Source organism: Brienomyrus brachyistius, chromosome 1, assembly GCF_023856365.1.
Source record: "Brienomyrus brachyistius isolate T26 chromosome 1, BBRACH_0.4, whole genome shotgun sequence".
Taxonomy (NCBI): Eukaryota; Metazoa; Chordata; class Actinopteri; order Osteoglossiformes; family Mormyridae; genus Brienomyrus; species Brienomyrus brachyistius.
The window spans coordinates 18155953-18173280 of NC_064533.1; the positions used below are offsets into that span (position 1 = coordinate 18155953).

At 49.8% G+C, this 17328-nt stretch overlaps 1 protein-coding gene across 1 annotated transcript in view; it reads left to right on the forward strand.

Moving 5' to 3' along the window:
• The first annotated feature begins 416 nt into the window (after positions 1-416).
• LOC125749100 (rho GTPase-activating protein 12-like) overlaps positions 417-17328 on the forward strand; it is a 41371-nt gene continuing 24459 nt past the window's right edge. The window contains exons 1-2 of the mRNA XM_049026003.1: positions 417-596; positions 5877-6618. Coding sequence (XP_048881960.1) covers positions 5938-6618 — 681 coding nt within the window. The 5' untranslated portion in view covers positions 417-596; positions 5877-5937. The remainder of the gene's footprint in view (positions 597-5876; positions 6619-17328) is intronic.

Consider the following 17328-nt stretch of genomic DNA (forward strand, 5'->3'; position numbering starts at 1 on the left):
TTGGGATCGATATTTTTAACTGAACATTTAAAATTCACAAACCACAGGGTTGCAAACTCTCACACATCTGGCGCGACACTCATGCTTTCTGACTCACACAAGAAATCCTACTGCAAATGTATATTATTACATTATAAAATTAAAATAAGATGCATCAAACGTGTTAGTTTAAACCCTCGGAATATTTACAGGGTAATAATACTGTTACATATATGTAAATACGTGTGCGGACTTCACTCGAATTGAAAATCTCATTCCAACCAGCTGACCAGAGTTGGTGACACTGAAACCAGTGGTTCAGTGAAACTGGCGCACAGGTACGTGTGTAGCCCAGACGGACCTAGTGGCCAACAGCCACAAGATGGCGCCCGAGTCCCGCCGAGGTCGCAGACTGCAGCAGGCGAAGGACGGGCTCGTCGGATCGGGCAGACGGCAATACCTCCAGTCAGAACTGGTGGACTGGCGTTGGAAGGAGGCGGGCGGATCGCCTGCTCCTGTACCGCGGACACGAAAGCGACATACGAATCGGGGAAGTTGGTTTATTTGGTGCTTCGCCGGACCAGCTTGTTTTCCAAACCGCGACTTCAAAAGCCAAGGTTGGTATAATGAGATATACACAATCCCGGAGTGCGGATAAATGTAACCGTTTCAGCCGCAGGTCGCTGAGCATGCATTTCTAATTCCTTTAGATACTTCCATGGTGTTTTTCTCCCGCGGCAGGGAACATGACCCTGCTCCGCCGATGCCGCGATTTTGTATTGCGCCGAAGCGCATTGGGTGTCCATTACACGTGCGCTTTAATATGTACCACATGTATGGTTTATCATGTAGGGTTTCATTGTGTTTTGCTGCGGTGGGAATGGCGTGAATTGTGATTGTGTTTTTTTAAACCGAATTGCCTGCTCTGGCTCATGCAGGGAGAAGGTGATTTTTTGTGAACAGCACGCAAGTACTTCGGTAAAGGGCTTGCGAAGCGGTGCTTTTTCTTTTTAAGGATTATTACTTAGAATTTAGAGATTTGCATGGAAAGGGACTCGGCGTTCAGGGCTGATTATGCGCACATTCCAGTGATGGATCCCGTCGTTTCTGCGATGCTATAAACTGAATATCCAATGCAGATCCGATATTTCTCTGCTCATTTAACCTGCCGGGGTTGTAGGGTGTCTCCCCTGTAGCACGGCCGTACCGATCTGCTATTTACATCCGTGCTTGTACGCCGGGGTGGGTAAGTTCCCAACAACCCGCAAGCGTGTTTTCCCCCGAAGATGGTTTAAAAACCTTCTGCTGCTGTGTATATCGAGGCAGTTGACCACAATGGATATGGCGTTGGAGTAACGATGAATACACTGGGGACAAAGGCGGCTGGACAGCGTGCCAAGTCGGGAGGGGGGCTGTACGGCACCGAGTAGACAGCGTATGAGTTTAATGTGACACAGCGCTTTCCCCGAACCTCTGTCTGCGGTAGCCGGCCGGCCTCTAACTCACTCATGTGTGAGAAACTTTCAAAGGCTGCGTCTCATGTGGCCAACGTGCCAAAAATCACCGGTTCCAGAAAATGAAGAGTTTCCAGATGCATCCCGTGGAGAAACGTTTCAATAACAAAAGGTGTTTATTCGTGAATCAGAAATGGGAAGTATGCTGATGGCAGGGATTTCGTTTTTCGACGAAACCAAAATGAAACTTCCTCGTGGGCGTATGTGTATGTTTATTTAATGTGGTTTAGTAATGGGATTTGAACGGGATAGCCCGCCTCTCCCACATCGCACGCTTTCTGGGAGGCCGGGTCTGCCCGGGGTGGTAGGGGAGAGACGGTCCGGCAAGATGGGCCGACCGACTCAGCTTTGTTTACTCATTTTATTACGTACACCTCAACGAGGCTTCATAATAACAACAAATAAAGGGACGATAAGACAATTTTCGGTTATGAAAAATCTAAATTAATCATCTACTATCCCTAAACATACCTGAGTATCAGTACTGACAGTATAGGTTCATCAGGATGCCTGTAGAGCTTTGCGCTGCTCTGTAAATTGCATAATCCTATTTAAAACACAATTATCATAAATGTTGTGACCAATTAAGTGTCTTTGTTATGACGTGTCGCTGAGAAAATATTTTACAGACATTTATTTGTAGCATGATCTGAAAAGGGACGGGTACTACTGTCGTGGTGCCGTGTTTTAGGGGTGTTAGCGGCTTTTATAACTCGGTCACTGGATGTTCCTCCACACCCAAAAATATTATATCCCCGGTTGCTGAGAGTGTAAAGGACGTGCGGGCCGCGCCAGTTGCTCGCCGTTCTTTAGATCCCTCCCTGACCTTTCATATTCCCGAAATAACCGCGGAGAATTTAGGCGCCGGTGAATGACGTTTAACCGCACGCTGGAGCTGCCCTGCGCGCCCTATGTATAGGGCAGTGACACGATTCACTGTAATCCCCTCCATCCTATTAAGAGTCTGGAGGGTTAGTTTACATACGCTTACAGTTTGGGGAGCATCTCACGGACTATTTTTTTGCTAAAGACCTTCCAGGGTTTCTTAAGTGACCTTTTCTCTGTCGTACCGTTAGACTGCTTAGTTCCTGGGATTGTAACTCGTGAGAGAGGTGACCCTCACGTGAAGTGGTAAGAGGTTTTACATGCTAGGCATTTAATTTGTATTGTTAATGGCTTCCTTCCTGCGAAACGAAAGGACAAATAAAAGAACTACTGCTTATAACAGATACCATGTGATGTCAGTAGAAGCTGCAGGTCAGGTGACCTTTGTTTGACGTAGGATGTGGGTAGACCCCGTGTGAGGTTGAATCGGTTGCTTGCGTCAGGACAGAGAGCCCAGTGGAAAGGCGAGGTCACACAGTGGCCGCTGGTCTTGGTGTGAGCGCACTGAATGCACGCCGTGGTTGTGGGTGATGGGCGCTGTGTTACGTCTTCAGATGCCGGCCCCAGCATAGCTGAGAGCTCTTTGGCTTCTCATGTTAATCATCTGCAAAGGAGTGTCAGATACAAAGGAGAGACGGCACAAGTGTGTCATCCTGCAGTTAGTCAGCAGGCTTAACCAACTCATTTTATCATATAAAATGGGACACTGTATTCAGCGGGAAATTATCATCTTCCAACATCTGGGTGCTTTTTGATGAAGCAGAGACTTGGTGTGTCGACCTGAGGTACCCTGTGTCCTGTCTGTGTACCCAAGAGTGTATAGGTTGATAACCATGTTGGTTTATTTTGAGTAGAAATGTATACATTGATAGGGCACACTTGAATAATTTTGGAACCTGATGTACAGGACAGTTGAAGTCAAGCTGAGTGATTAGCACTCTTCTAGTTCATCTTGAGATTCCTGTGGTTGGATCTGTAGATGATCTTCAGTCTGTAGTATCCTGTGGTATTTATCTACTTTTTCTGGCAGGCTTTGCGGGCATGAGATGCTCTGCATTTAGCTGGCGCTCTCTTCTAGTAAACGGTCCAGCTATTTTCAGATGTCGCTGACTGGGTTTCACTTCTGCACATAAAAGCGTGTTTGGACTGGGTTTTCACCGGTCCATGTCGCTCAGAGCCGCTGTTTATTTTGGAGTGACCCGGAAATATGTCGCCTTGGCAACGCACTCAGCAGGTTTACGGTTTATTGAAGTCTGCATGTGAGATTTGTGTTTTGTTTCGGGACCCAGTTGAGGGTGTTGTAGGTGCTCCTGGATGGTGGCTAGGAGATGCACCGCCCCGTTCTGGGCCAGCCCCATCACCATCGACTGCAGCCGGTCATTCTTGTTCCGTTTGAAGTGGTGTCTCGTGTTTGTTTCTGCCACTTTGACCCCCGCTGCCACTTATGCTTGCGGCTGTGAGTTAGTGGGTTGCGAGTTTGGGTTCATGGTGTCCATGAAGGCAGTGTATCTTCTGTCGTGGTTTATTTATTATGCATAAGAAAAAAAACAAGCTTTTCAAGTGACATTCTTCTCCCTGAAAGCTGAAATAGATTTATTGTTGACACATGGTTCCTTTGTCTGTTTGAACAGGTAAACACTCCCTGCCGATATCAAAGGTAGGTTTATGAAGTACCCATCTGCCGTTCCTCGGCGATTTGCCCTGTGAGGGGGTGGGCGGGTGAGGTGGTGGGGGCATGGCGTCTGAAAGCCTGTTCCCTGCCTCTCCATAGCGCCGATGAAGGATTGATTAAAAGAGGCACTGCATTTTATTCTTGGCTCAGATTTCCCGCAGAAGTGGCATCTTGCTTCATCAGTAAACATTGTGCTGGGGTGATTTATATTGGGAGTGGTCTTCAGTCGGAGCAGTGGGGAAAGCGTTTGAAAGAATGTGACTGTCAGGTTAATGGGGTTGGGGGGTGGCTGCTTTAGGGACAGCAAGTTGAAAAAAATGAGGGCCAAGCCGTGAAAGGCAGGGGGTGGGGAAATGGTGTCCAGGGGGTGCAGCGTTGTCAAAATGACTCCGTGGTAAACCACGGTATGTGGGCTCGCCAGTGACCCGTTTTTCACAAGGACACAAGTGACATGAAAACAGGATCTCTGAAAACATCCTTTTATTCATATGAGCTGGGGGGGTGGGGTGGGTTGTGGAGAATACAAACCGATCATCAGCTGGAAAGAGGAAGACAAAGTGTGTTGACATTTGAAGCTCTGGGGCGTTGGTTTCAGCAGGGGGTCCATCTGTCTCCGGGGTCCGTTTCTGTGGCCTGGAGTGCTTCCTGTTGTCAGCTATGTTCGCAGTGAGCATAATTACGCTCCTTTCTCCATGCCCACCCCCCAAGGTCAGAAATTTTAACCAGTCCAGACGTCAAAGATAGAGACCGGCTTTTCCGGCCAGGGGGATTAGCGTAATGGAGCTGGCCTTGTTTATAGGTGTCAGGGATGGTTTCACCTCCAGGGTCAGCCTCAGAACGCAGGCCGCGTCGATGTTTGAGAGCTGGAAGTGAACGAGTCATTGGTGTGGAGTGCTGGAAGGGGGGAGCTGCATAAAAGGATGAGAAACAGAAACAGAAACAGAACTCCTTGGACTTTAGCTGCTCTAAACCTATATCTATCTTTCTGTCCGTCAATCTATTTATCTGTCTGTCTGAGGAGTAACCAACCAGAAAGCGCATCAGTGTCACAAGAGGTGTGTCAGTGCACTCACAGGTGTGTTCTGACCGGTGCCACACAACACAGCCAGCATGCCCTTTCTTGGGGCCAGATTTTTAAATGTGAAGTCGTTCATACCGGTTACTGTGGGTGACCTGTCGCCATGGAGCCCCATCGTAATGGTGCGTTCATTTTTGGGCCTGATGTAAGCTGGTATTCGTGCATGCGAGCGTCATTCGAGTGACTGATGATGGGATGGAAGGAAGCAACAGTGATTGGGTAAGGTCTATTTTTAAGTTAAATTTTGAAGGCGTATGGAGAGGAGGGGATATGGTGTGGTGAGTTGGGGAGCCCGGGATTCGGGTGGGTTCTGAATCCAGCAGGAAGGTCACATCAGCCTCGGTGCTGGTGTACCCTCTGGCCCACTTGGACCTGGTCTGGGCCCTCGAGAGATGCACTTCTCTGTTTCTGGATGGGGTGTCAACATACAATGCATTGAAGTTAAATGACATCCCCCTCTATATGCGAGGTGTGAGCCCCCAAAATAACTCTTATCCAATTGTGAGGTGTTACCTTCTTACATTGGGCTGCCCAAAGCCCTTAATAGTACTTTAGAGCTTTAGTAATAATAACCTTTCCCCATCTTGTGTGCTGGAAGAGACCATTATTGCTTCAGTGACAGGGAGGATTATTCATAACACTGACAAGGACTGGAATATGGCATCTGTCACCAAGCTTAGGAAGTGGGAGCGTTGTCAGTTCTGCTGGTCTGTTTATACAACACATGGGCTTTTCCTGTCATTCCCAGGCCTCCTCTCGCACCATGAACCTCCCCCTGGCCCCCCAGCGGTAAGCAGGACGTACGAGAGATGGCTGACCATGACGGCAGGGCTGAGGTGCCAGTTGCACCGGGCCAGACGTACATCGAGGTGGAGTATGACTACGAGTACACGGCTAAGGACAAGCTGGTGAGCATCCGGCAGGGCGAGTGCTACATGCTGGTGCGCAAAACCAACGACGACTGGTGGCAAGTCCGCAAGAACGAAGACGCCAAAGCATTCTATGTGCCGGCCCAGTATGTCCGAGAGGTCCGCAAGGCCCTGATACCGCCCAGCAAGTCCCTGCATCCGGTGAGCCCAGGCCGGCTCAAACCGGATGTCTTGGAGATCCGGCGGTCAGATGAAAATCTGAACAGACCACAGGAGATGTCAAGCTTCGGGCGGGCCGGGTGTGGCCGGCCCAGCCCACCTTCGCTGCACCGGGACACCAACCAGAACTTGGAAGGCTTTGGCGGCATGCCAGAGAACATCCAGAACAACAACCTGAACCAGTACACCGGACCCGGCTTCATGCACATGCGGCCCGACTCACCCAATGCCAGGGCTCCGGACTTTGGCCGCTCCCCTGTCCTGGTGAGGCGGATCCTGCTAGAGCAGGATGTGGATCAAGCACCGGTGTTTAACGACCTCACTGCTGATGGCCCAGAGAAACTCAGGAACGACTCGGAGTCCGGAGACGACCTGAGCAGCAGCTCCACGGAGCCCATGCAGGTAGGAGCCCCCTCCCCCGCACCTAGGGTACGAGTTGCGTTAGCCTGAAGTGAGGGAATTGCTTTTGTTTTTGGGTGGGGGGACCTTATTTAATGTTATGGAAGCTTGCTGGATGGGAATCATGAGCCATGATGTGTTCATGTGGCAGATGGTTCAGGTTCAAGCAAATTGGATGAATTGGTGTGATCTTGCTGCTAGGGATGTGCACGAGTACTCGATTAATCGATTACTCGAACCCATCAGCGACGATAGAGCATGAAAATGACGATCGATTGGCTCTAAAAATGCATTTTTTAAAAATAAACTACTTTCATTCTTTCTGGTTGGTTATGCTGGTATTTGGGCGGTAGTCTGATATTTGATTGGTTACGGCTGTGAGAAGTTGCGGTCTAGAGACAAGACCGGAGAACAGAGCGAAAATGGCTTCTAAAGTGCGCAGCGATGTCTGGCAACACTTTGGAAAAACTTGGCGAAAAAACAGTGAAGTGTAAGATGTGCAGCGCCACACTCGTCTACAACTCAACGCATCGAACTCGTTGTGATCATCTTGCACATAAACACAAAAAGGCAGATGATACCGATGCCACTAGCAGCAGTCAGACGAGCATAAGAGATTTCACCATCAGACAGAAATGCGACAAAGGCAGGGCAGAGAAGATGACGCAGTTAATAGCAGAAATGACAGCAGAAGACTTCCTGCCTATTAGTTTGAAGGTGAAGGTTTTAAACGTTTAATGAATTACGTTGAGCCCCACTATACTGTCCTATCGCGCAAAACGGTCACTGCAAGGATTGATGCTCTATACGAATAATGCGCTTGTTCACTAAAAGACAGCCAGCGCGGGTGGCAATAACTACGGACTCGTGGACTTCGCTAACCACCGAATCGTATATGACGCTAACCTGTCATTACATAAATGAATGGAAAATTCACAGCGCAGTATTAGAGACGCGAGGTTTCGAGGAAAGACACACAGCTGTGAACATTGGCAACTACCTGAAAGATGCAACAGAAAAGTGGCTGTTAAGCTCTGAAAAAGTAATGGCATGTGTGCACGACAACGCTGCTAACATGGATCTGGCAAATCAAAGTCTTTGGGAATCAGTGCCCTGTTTCGCACACACACTGCAGCTTGCCCCGCCCCTTGCTTAAACTCCACCCCCGATTAATCGAGTACTTATTTCTCAAACCTGTTTATTACTAGAAATGAAATATTATCAAAAATGCCCATCCCTACTTGCTACTCAATCCAGCCACCCTCCCAAATGCAGGACAGTTTCAAGTTGGGTCTGTGGAATGAGGGTAGACTGGACGCCATCCTGATTGTCAGCAATTTTCCAAGGGATGATCTTCCTGTGACCCAGCAGGAGAAATGTCTTTAAAATTATTTCTTTAATAGGGGGCAGGGCCTATTTTGTTGGTTATTGGTGGGTGCAGCTACCAGGAGCTCTAATTTTTGTCCTGCGTCCCAACCCCCCTACGCCCCCGATTGGCCATGGATGTACAGTAAAGACATACGGAGTGACAGGAGAGTGGACTGTATCTGCATGGGACAGGGGTGTGGATTTTGCCTTAGTGGGCTAATGCTGAAACATGTGGGGCATGGGAGCTAACTAAGCTGATTTGGGTCATTTTCCTGCCCCCTCGTTGTGACCCCTTTAATGTTGATACATTTCGGTGTGGAGCTCTTCCTGAAATCCCAAATCGCTCAGCCCGTGTGGTGATAGCATTGTCACCATAAGAGGCGAGAGTGCCAGACTGTTAAAGGTGTGGCTAGCAAAACGACAGGTAAGAGAGCCACAGCTACGGCTAATGGCTGCATGCTAACAGAGCCACAGCTACGGCTAATGGCTGCATGCTAACAGAGCCACAGCTACGGCTAATGGCTGCATGCTAACAGAACCACAGCTACGGCTAATGGCTGCATGCTAACAGAACCACAGCTACGGCTAATGGCTGCATGCTAACAGAGCCATAGCTATGGGTAACAGCCGCATGCTAACAGAGCCACAGCTACGGCTAATGGCTGCATGCTAACAGAGCCATAGCTATGGGTAACAGCCGCATGCTAACAGAGCCACAGCTACGGCTAATGGCTGCATGCTAACAGAGCCATAGCTACGGCTAATGGCTGCATGCTAACAGAGCCATAGCTATGGGTAACAGCCGCATGCTAACAGAGACACAGTGTTTTCCCTACCGTTATTTTAGTGCTGGCGCCCTGCTCCCCTTGAAGGCCAAGTTAATTTAATTTTATTTAATTTTATATATAGCGCCAGATCACAACAGAAGTCATTTAAGGTTACCTTTCCTATAGAACAGGTCTATACATTGTCCTTTTATCAAACAAACTAAATAGCCTTATGTTATTTATCTTATTTACACAACAGCTTGTCATTTTTGTCTCTACATGGTCGCGCGTTTGCAATTCTCCTCTGCTCTCTGTATCGCGCATGGCGGAGTTCCGCCCTGATGCGCTCTCACACACGACCGGATTCTGGGGAGACTGGCCGGTATGACTGGCTAAAGCAGGAAGTGCTTTTTTGACTGGTTGACATTGGTGCTAAAGTTAACTTCGTCAGCAGTAAATGTCTGTAGACTTCTGCTGAACACTTAGGCACAGTGTGGTGTGTTCCAGGCCTGGACGAAGTATCAGGCGCTCACAGATGATAGGTTGGGTGTAGGTCTGAAGCCGGCGTCGTCGATGCGTTGCCGTGCCATCAGGGCATCTGCGTGACATGCTAACACCCACCCCCACAGGAACCGAGGCTTATTCGTCACATGGGGGTGATCATAGGGACACTTTATCATCTGAGAGGGGTGGGGCTGCATGCAATTGTCGTGAGGGTCAGGCCGACAGGGGAATGTTGAGTGGTTGTTGTACAGGTTGTCAGTTTTATATCACTGACCTGCACCCCCCCCCCCCCCAAACCTATGAGGATTATTTTCCAGCCTGGAGTGCCCCCACCCACCCCCATTGGGGTCCTGTGATTAAATCTGATTTATATAGGGCTTGCCAGAGCCTCTGGGGGAGGGGGGACGTCTGTGTTTTTCGGTGGGGATTTAGCTAATCCTGTTTGGATCAATCGACCCAAGCCCCCAGTGTGTGGGGGGAATGGGGGGGGACCTGAGATAAAGGGCAGGCCGTAGGTCACGCACTTGGAGGCCGTGTGTGTGTGTGCGTGCGCGTGTGTGTGTGTGTGTGTGTGTGCGTGCGCGTGTGTGTGTGTGTGTGTGTGTGTGCGCGTGTGTGTGTGTGTGTGTGTGTGTGCGTGCGCGTGCGCGCGTGTGTGTGTGTGTGCGCTTGTGTGTGTGTGTGCGTGCGCGTGCGCTTGTGTGTGTGTGTGTGTGTGTGTGTGTGTGTGTGTGTGTGTGTGTGTGTGCGTGCGCGTGCGCTTGTGTGTGTGTGTGTGTGTGTGTGTGTGTGTGTGTGTGTGTGTGTGTGTGTGTGTGTGTGCGCTCCTGCTGAGTGCTGGGCTCTGAGCCAGTAGCTTTGCTGACACTTGCACAGTGGGCCGGGCACCTCACACACACACACACACACACACTCGCACAGTGGGCCGGGCCAGGCCAGGTTGTCAGGGACACCATACACCGTATACTTGGATGAGGTGAGCTCCATCCCTCCTTTCTGGTGACTCTTGTTGTTCTCGCCATACGGTGTCGACCTTTCTGACAGACGCCGTTAATCCGTGGGTGTGGTCTTGCCGCGAGTGCGATGGGGCACCCATGGGGGGCCATCGGCGCATCACGCCCTCACCGGAGCGTGGCAGTGATGGATGCGCGGTTCTGGCTGGTGGTGTCTGCCGCTGGCTCAGCCGTCCTCTCCGGCACGGTGAAGGTGCCCGTTGGTGTTGTGTTTCTGAGCTTTTGTTGTATTTTGTTTTGTATGTAAACTTGAGGATGACCTATTTGTGGTGTGTTGGGGTGGGGGACACACACACACCTGTTTGTGAAGATCTGTGGAGAGGCTGTGGTGAGCACTGGTGCCTTGGTACCCCCACCCCAACAGAGGTGGTGACATCCCCAACAGGCCCTGCTGCTCACCACTGCTCCACTGCTGCAGTGCCCTGTTGATAAACACCACAGAGCTAAATTTTGACTAATATTGATAACGATACATTTTAGTCTAACATCGCGATACACTGCTATCCTCTGACCTTGCCTGGGGGGGGTGTGACACCTCATGTGTCTTCAGGTTAAATGTGGCGACAAAGTCCCTCCTCCACAATGGAAAATTACTAATCCAGTGCAATCATGTCTGTTATTTCAGGAGTCTTTAACTCTGGTGTTGGAATATCAATAAAACTCTCTACAGCATCTCTACCCAGAGTCTATGAAAGTGACAGGCAATCTGGGGGATTCCCCACTCGTGTTGTGGTGGGGGGGTGGGGGGTGGTATGCATTTGTTTATGGGCCTTCAGGAGAAATCACTGCTGCTTAGAGTACTTTTCATAGCACAGAGCAGTTGAATGGAGTTGCCAGGGAAATGGGGGGGATTGGTCACTGTGGAATGAGCCATGTGCTTGTGGTAGGGAGGCAGGGTCACGGGGGTTGGGGCTAGTGTCTGAAGTCCTTATGGGATAAACACATCAGGATAACAGGGGCGGGGCAGGCTAAATACGAAACAGATGGTGGTACTTCCCTCCCTCCACCCTCCCCCCCCAAGGTCATTTTGGATGTTTACATCCATGCGGTGAAGGACGGTGGCTGAGTGTTTGTGCGTAACTCTGGGGACTCCGCCCCCCCCCCCAAATGACAGGCTTGTGGCCTAAAGTTGCGTTATTGTGTATAAGTTTAGCTTCTGTGGTGCATATTCACTGGGGGGAGGGGCGGTGTTTCTGTGACCGCCGGTGTTTTCAGGCCGAGACACGCTGATCCCAAGCCCCTTCAGGTGCCGCCCTTATGTGTGGCGCCATCTGCCTGCGAGAGCTGACATCCTCTTTGGGGGTGGAGGGTGGAGGGTGGAGGGGGTGTCTCGTGGGGTCAGAGACGCCCCGCCTCATTGGTCCACTGGGGATAGTATTGGAGGGTTCCTGGCCTAGTCCACCTGGGAGGACCTGTCCTGATCCTGTTCTGTCTCTCATTTGCATGAGGGTTGGGCCTCCAACAGCGTCCTCTGGCTTGTTTAGCGGCCTCCTTTCTGGATTTTCCCTATTCCATTCTGCTGAGAACAGGATGGAGAGGTAATGACGTGCTGTAATAACCATCTGGTGTTTCCCCCGCACTGTTTCTCGGGTTAATTTGGAGGCCGTCCGAGTTCTGAGTGTAGGCCTTGGGCCTCCCCTAACTCACACGGCGCTGTGCTGATTCACGCTGACCACATTTCTGTCCCGCGACGCATCCAGTGCTTCGCCACATATCAAAACAACGTCCCTAAAGATCCTCATTACTGTGTCCGCAAACGTTTTTGACGGGGAGATGCTGAGCAGATGCCCCCATTCTCACGGAGCGGATCTGGTACTGGTTGTTACTGGGGACCACTGCCACTGTTACCACTGCTCGGTATGGGGAAAGGACCGGGTCCTGCTGTCTTCCAGCACAGACTTGTCTGCAGCTGTAGTAACTCCTGACTTGCACCTCCTGGTGGCCTCGTGGCTCTGCATGTAGTTTAACCTTATGTGGGTGACCTTCCACCTCCTATTTGTCTGCAGGGGTATTTTAAGGGACATTTAGCTGATGCTTCTCTGTACTTTTGTAGTGGCTTTCAGTTGTTTTCTTCCTTGACATATATGAGTGACTGATAGCTTTGTTTCCCTGCCCCTTCCACTAATGTGGCTCTTCATGATGGGTTTTGAGTTCTTTGCTCAGTGAGGTCATCTGGCTTCAGGTCAGAGGAGAAGCTCGTCGTCCAGCCCCAGTGCATTGTGGGCTGGTGCCTGACTTAGCTGAGATGTCAGTGGTGGATTCCGCGAACAGTTTGTTGTCCTGGTTTGGGATCGAATCAGCACGACTGTCCAGAGCTGTGGGTTTGGAGTTCAATGGGGCGGAAAACAACTAAAACGATAAAAACTGGAATGTGATCCTGCCAGCTGCCAGGAAGTGGCTCTGGTGTCTTAAAAACATGGACTGTCATGGGATAGCTGAGTGACTGTCAGTGTTTCCACTCGGCCCCCCCCTCGCTTTTTGCGTAATGGGGGGGACGAGCTTGTCACAGTGACATGTCCACTTCTCGTTATTGCCATGGAGAAAAGTGTTCACTTCCTGTTTGGCAGAATCCCTTTCGTCACCATGGAGATGTGCAGGTGATTTCTAGTGCTCCCCCCCCCCCCACCCCACTGTGTCATTGCTGTGGCTGCTGGCACTTCCTGGGAGAAAGGCGGGCGTGCCCCCCACCCTGTTAAACGGGTAGGAAAGCAGGACTGACCTGAGTGTGAGGGGAGGTGGGGGGCAGTACCAGGGCTGTGGGTGGGGCCAGAGACAGTGGGGATTTGGGCTTACTGTATGCCAGCCCCCCCCCACTGAACAAAAGCGCCATTGTGCCGCAGGGTGCCAGGATGGAAATGGAAGTGCGTTTACAGAAGCTCCTCTGTGCCGATCAATTATCCAGCATTCGCAGGTCACATGAGGGCCGTGGGGGGCGGGGTGGGGGGGGGGGCGGTCATCTCATGGTGTCTGTGTCTGTGTGCACGCACAATATAACACACTTCTGACGCATTACCTTCATCCTGTATGGTCTCTGTACTCTTCTGCTGATTTGGTGGGAGTGGCTTAAACTCTCTGCAAAGTTACGCTCCCCTGCACTCCGCTGCCTGGCCTGCTTTCTGACCCACTTCTGCTAAGTGTATTTGTAAACCCCCCGCCCCCCCCACCCACCACGTTCGGTCACGGTTTCTGTTTTCTTTTCTTTTTTTTTTGCACTTTTTTGTTTGTTTGTTGGTGTGTAGTTTATAGTAAGCCTGTTGCCGTAGAGACCAGGAGGAATGCTCTGGGGGCTGATTAGGCGCAGGGGGGTGGCACTGGGTGTGCCGGTGGGGGGTCGGCACAGTGGCCGCAGTATTTAAAAGGAGCTGTACACAATCGCCGTTTATCCGCTTTGTTGGCCTGCTGCCCCCTGCCCCGCCGTATGACTGGGCAGAATGCACGGTGAGGCACACCAGCCCCCCCTCTTCCCGCAGACTTTGGTCCCTCCCCCTATGTCTGTGATCCCCCCCAGTGAAGGATAACGGTGGTATTGGCCAGGACTTTGCAAGGTGGGGGGGGGGGTGGGTAGGATTTGTTCCCAGCTGATCTGATGAATGCTGATCAGGGCATTATAATTCAGTGCTGCTTGCTGGGGGTGGAGGGCCTCGAGCCCCCCCCCCCCCCCCCGGCTTGGCCTTAGAAGCACAAAGCACCTCTCTCATCTTCGTCTGCACCCCCCTGCTCTTGGTGCAGTGGCATGGACTCTCACAGCTGGTCTGTGACGCTAGTTGTCCTGCTGGGTTTGTGCGTTGTCACGCAGAGACCTGCTAACGGCTCCCACGGGTCGGGACCCTGCTGCCGTTTTCATGCCTCTTACCGCCCTTGAAAATTCCCTCGGGGCAGGCTTTTGGAATGGAGGTAGGCGTGCTCCTCCTGCATTATTATTGCACTGCCAGCGTGAGGCTTGTTAAGCCCCGCCTCTGTGTGACATCACCACTAATATTTCTGCCTATTCGCTTAGTTTTCTACTTTTGGATGCCCCCCCCCCCTCCCCTCGGGGATTTCGTCACATACTTGGCTATTATCCAGCTGTGAGAATCGGCGCACAGAGAGGCTTTGGGAAAGCCTGCACCGTCCTGATTTGGGCAGGTAGGTCCACACTGGGTTGCCCTCCATCCTGGCTGGTCTCTGTGTTTGCAGTTTGTTTTTTGGTCAGCTGCTAATAGTGCGTTCGTTTTTCTCTTGGAACTCGGAAATTCCGAGTTGAGTGACGTCACGTCTGACAATCTCCCGTTCGAGCTACCACATCTCGGAACAAACATGGCTGCCTCCATGAACATGCTGCTGTCTGTTGCTTTATATTTTAACAGATTTGGAGTAAGATTATTTTTTCAGAGACAAGCAAACAAGAAATACGAACTAGTCAAACCACATTGAAAGCTTTATAAAATATTTTAGTACATTCATAGCGATGTTCTTTTTTCCAGAGGCAAACAAACAACAAACAAACCAAAGACACTAACAAGGCTGGTAAAAATCTGATATTGCTGCTAGGATACGGTTTACGGTCACGATATGGTATTCTCTAAATCGAACACGTGCAATTACATTTATAACTATTAATACATTTAGCAAAATAAACATTTTTAAAGATTTATAAAATAGAATTAATGTCGAGTGTGTAAGCTGCCATGTTGAAATTACGTCACAGGGGAAAGTCGGACAAGTTGATGTCGGACAGAATTTTCGTCTTAAAAGAGGCATGATTCCGACGGGAAGTGATGTTTTTCGTGACGTTTTGTCACGTTTTCATCCGAGTTCCGACTCGGAGAGAAATAATTGAACGCACCGTAAGTCCCTGTGACCATCGCTCCCTGTTTGGCTTCTCTCACAGGTCTCCTGCTGCGATCAGGCGGTACCTCACTGGGGGGCTTGGGGAGTTTTCCACTGTCATAAAGGAACCAAGCTGTACCATGAAGAGACACTACTTATAGTGCGATTTCCGCTCGCTTCGGTTTTCCACTGCAGAAGGGTCGGCTCGGTAAAAGCATTGCTGGGTTTGGAGAGTGGCAGTGGCAGAGACGCTGATTTACTGTTCACACAGTGTACATCGTGATTTACTGTGTGCTCATTTCTGCTAGCAAGCCTATGAGAATCACCGTCTTATGTTAGCATGAAACGCTAGCAGGATTAGCATTCGCTTTCATAAATTTGTAGGAATCCGATTGATTCAATTAATTTCCAACACTAGCTATTCTATAGTACTTTAAGTAGGTGGGTGGAATTTTTCAAGTTCTAAAGTCACTGTGAATGAATACATCGCAATGAGCGGTACGACTGATAATGAATAATATACGGAATACGCCTTTTTTTTCTTTGGATAATCCATGCATATTGACGCGGAACACCGTTATCTTCCTGCATTTTGACTAATCAAATGGTGCGGACACAACCAGCTTCGGTCACACTTTCATGTCAGCGGGAATATGGCTCGTGTTACGGCTTCAATAATTTACAAGGGAGAACTCAGTTCCTCGTATGACTAGGGAAGGCAATCGTTAAATTATTGATGTCAGTGCCATCAATGATTCTTCTTTTCAATCCGGTTCTTTATCAATTCCCTTATCAATTCCTAATCACTGTAAAATGATCAAATATTAATTTATCACTGATTATAATTTTATGGACAGGTAATTAGACCTGATTAGCTACATATTTATTAAGAAAAACAGTAGTTCTATGCAGTTTTCTGCACCAATAGGAGCCATGACCAGACTGCAGGACTGTATTGACAACACAGACTGGGATTTGTTCAGATGGGAATTCACACAGGGACAGCCACACCGACCTGAATGACGATGCATCCTTTGTTGTGTCCTACATAAACTTCTTCATGGACACTTTCAAGGTCATACGCACTTTCCCCAACCGCAAACCACGGATGAACGGGGAAGTTCAAAAGCTGTTTCCCAAATGCTTAATGTGTTTGTGTGTGTGTGTGTGTGTGTGTGTGTGTGTGTGTGTGTGTGTGTGTGTGTGTGTGTGTGTGTGTGTGCTTTTTGTGTACTTTCTCTGTAAGCGTCTTTGAGTTCATGAAAAAGTGCTATATAAATAAAAGGTATTATTATGCGCGGATGCTGTTTGTCAGGTACAGCTCTGCCTTTAACACTGCACCCCCACCCAGCTGGCCATCAAACTACACAACCTTGGACTAAACACACACCTGTGCTATTGGGTCTTTCTGAGCCACAGACAGTGGGCATGGGTAACCACACCTCCACCTCCATCACTCTCAACACAGGAGCACCTCAGGGCTGTGTGCTCAGCCCCCTCCTCTACTCCCTCTTCACACACGACTGCAAGCCCACCCATGATTCTTACATCATAATTAAATTTGCAGACGATACAACTATGATAGGTCTGATCTCGAACAGCAATGAGTCAGCCTAAAGTGAAGAGGTCGAGAACCTAGAGCACTGGAGCCAGGAACACCACCCCATCAGCATCAGTGGTGAGAAGGTGGAGGTGGTTCAGAGCTTTCGATCCCTCGGGGTTCAGATCAGCTGTGACCTGTCATGGAACATTTCAGCCATAGCCAAAAAAGGACTTCCTGCAGAGCCTGAAGAAATCACAACTTCCACAGCAGCTCCTGGTGAACTTCTACAGGTGCATCATAGAGTCAGTAATCACATACTGCATCACTGCGTGGTACAATACTCTGGATGCATCTCAGAGAACAGGAAGATCCTGCAGCGCATCATCAGGGCAGCCCAGCGGATCACTGGCACCCAGCTTCCATCACTGGAAGAAATCCATCGCACCCGGTGCAGCCGCAGGCCTGGAAAAATAACCAAGGACCCCTCCCACCCTGGACACACACTCTTTACACCTCTGACATCTGGTAGACGCTACAGAACCCTGTATGTCTGCACAACCCGGCTGAGGAACAGCCCAGCATCCATCACATTTCTGAACTCTCAGCACTAATCTGGAACATGCTAAAGCAATAGCCCACATGTGCAATTTCCATATTTATGTGCATTTAATCCACTTGAAAACTCTACTTCTGTGAACTGACTTACCAG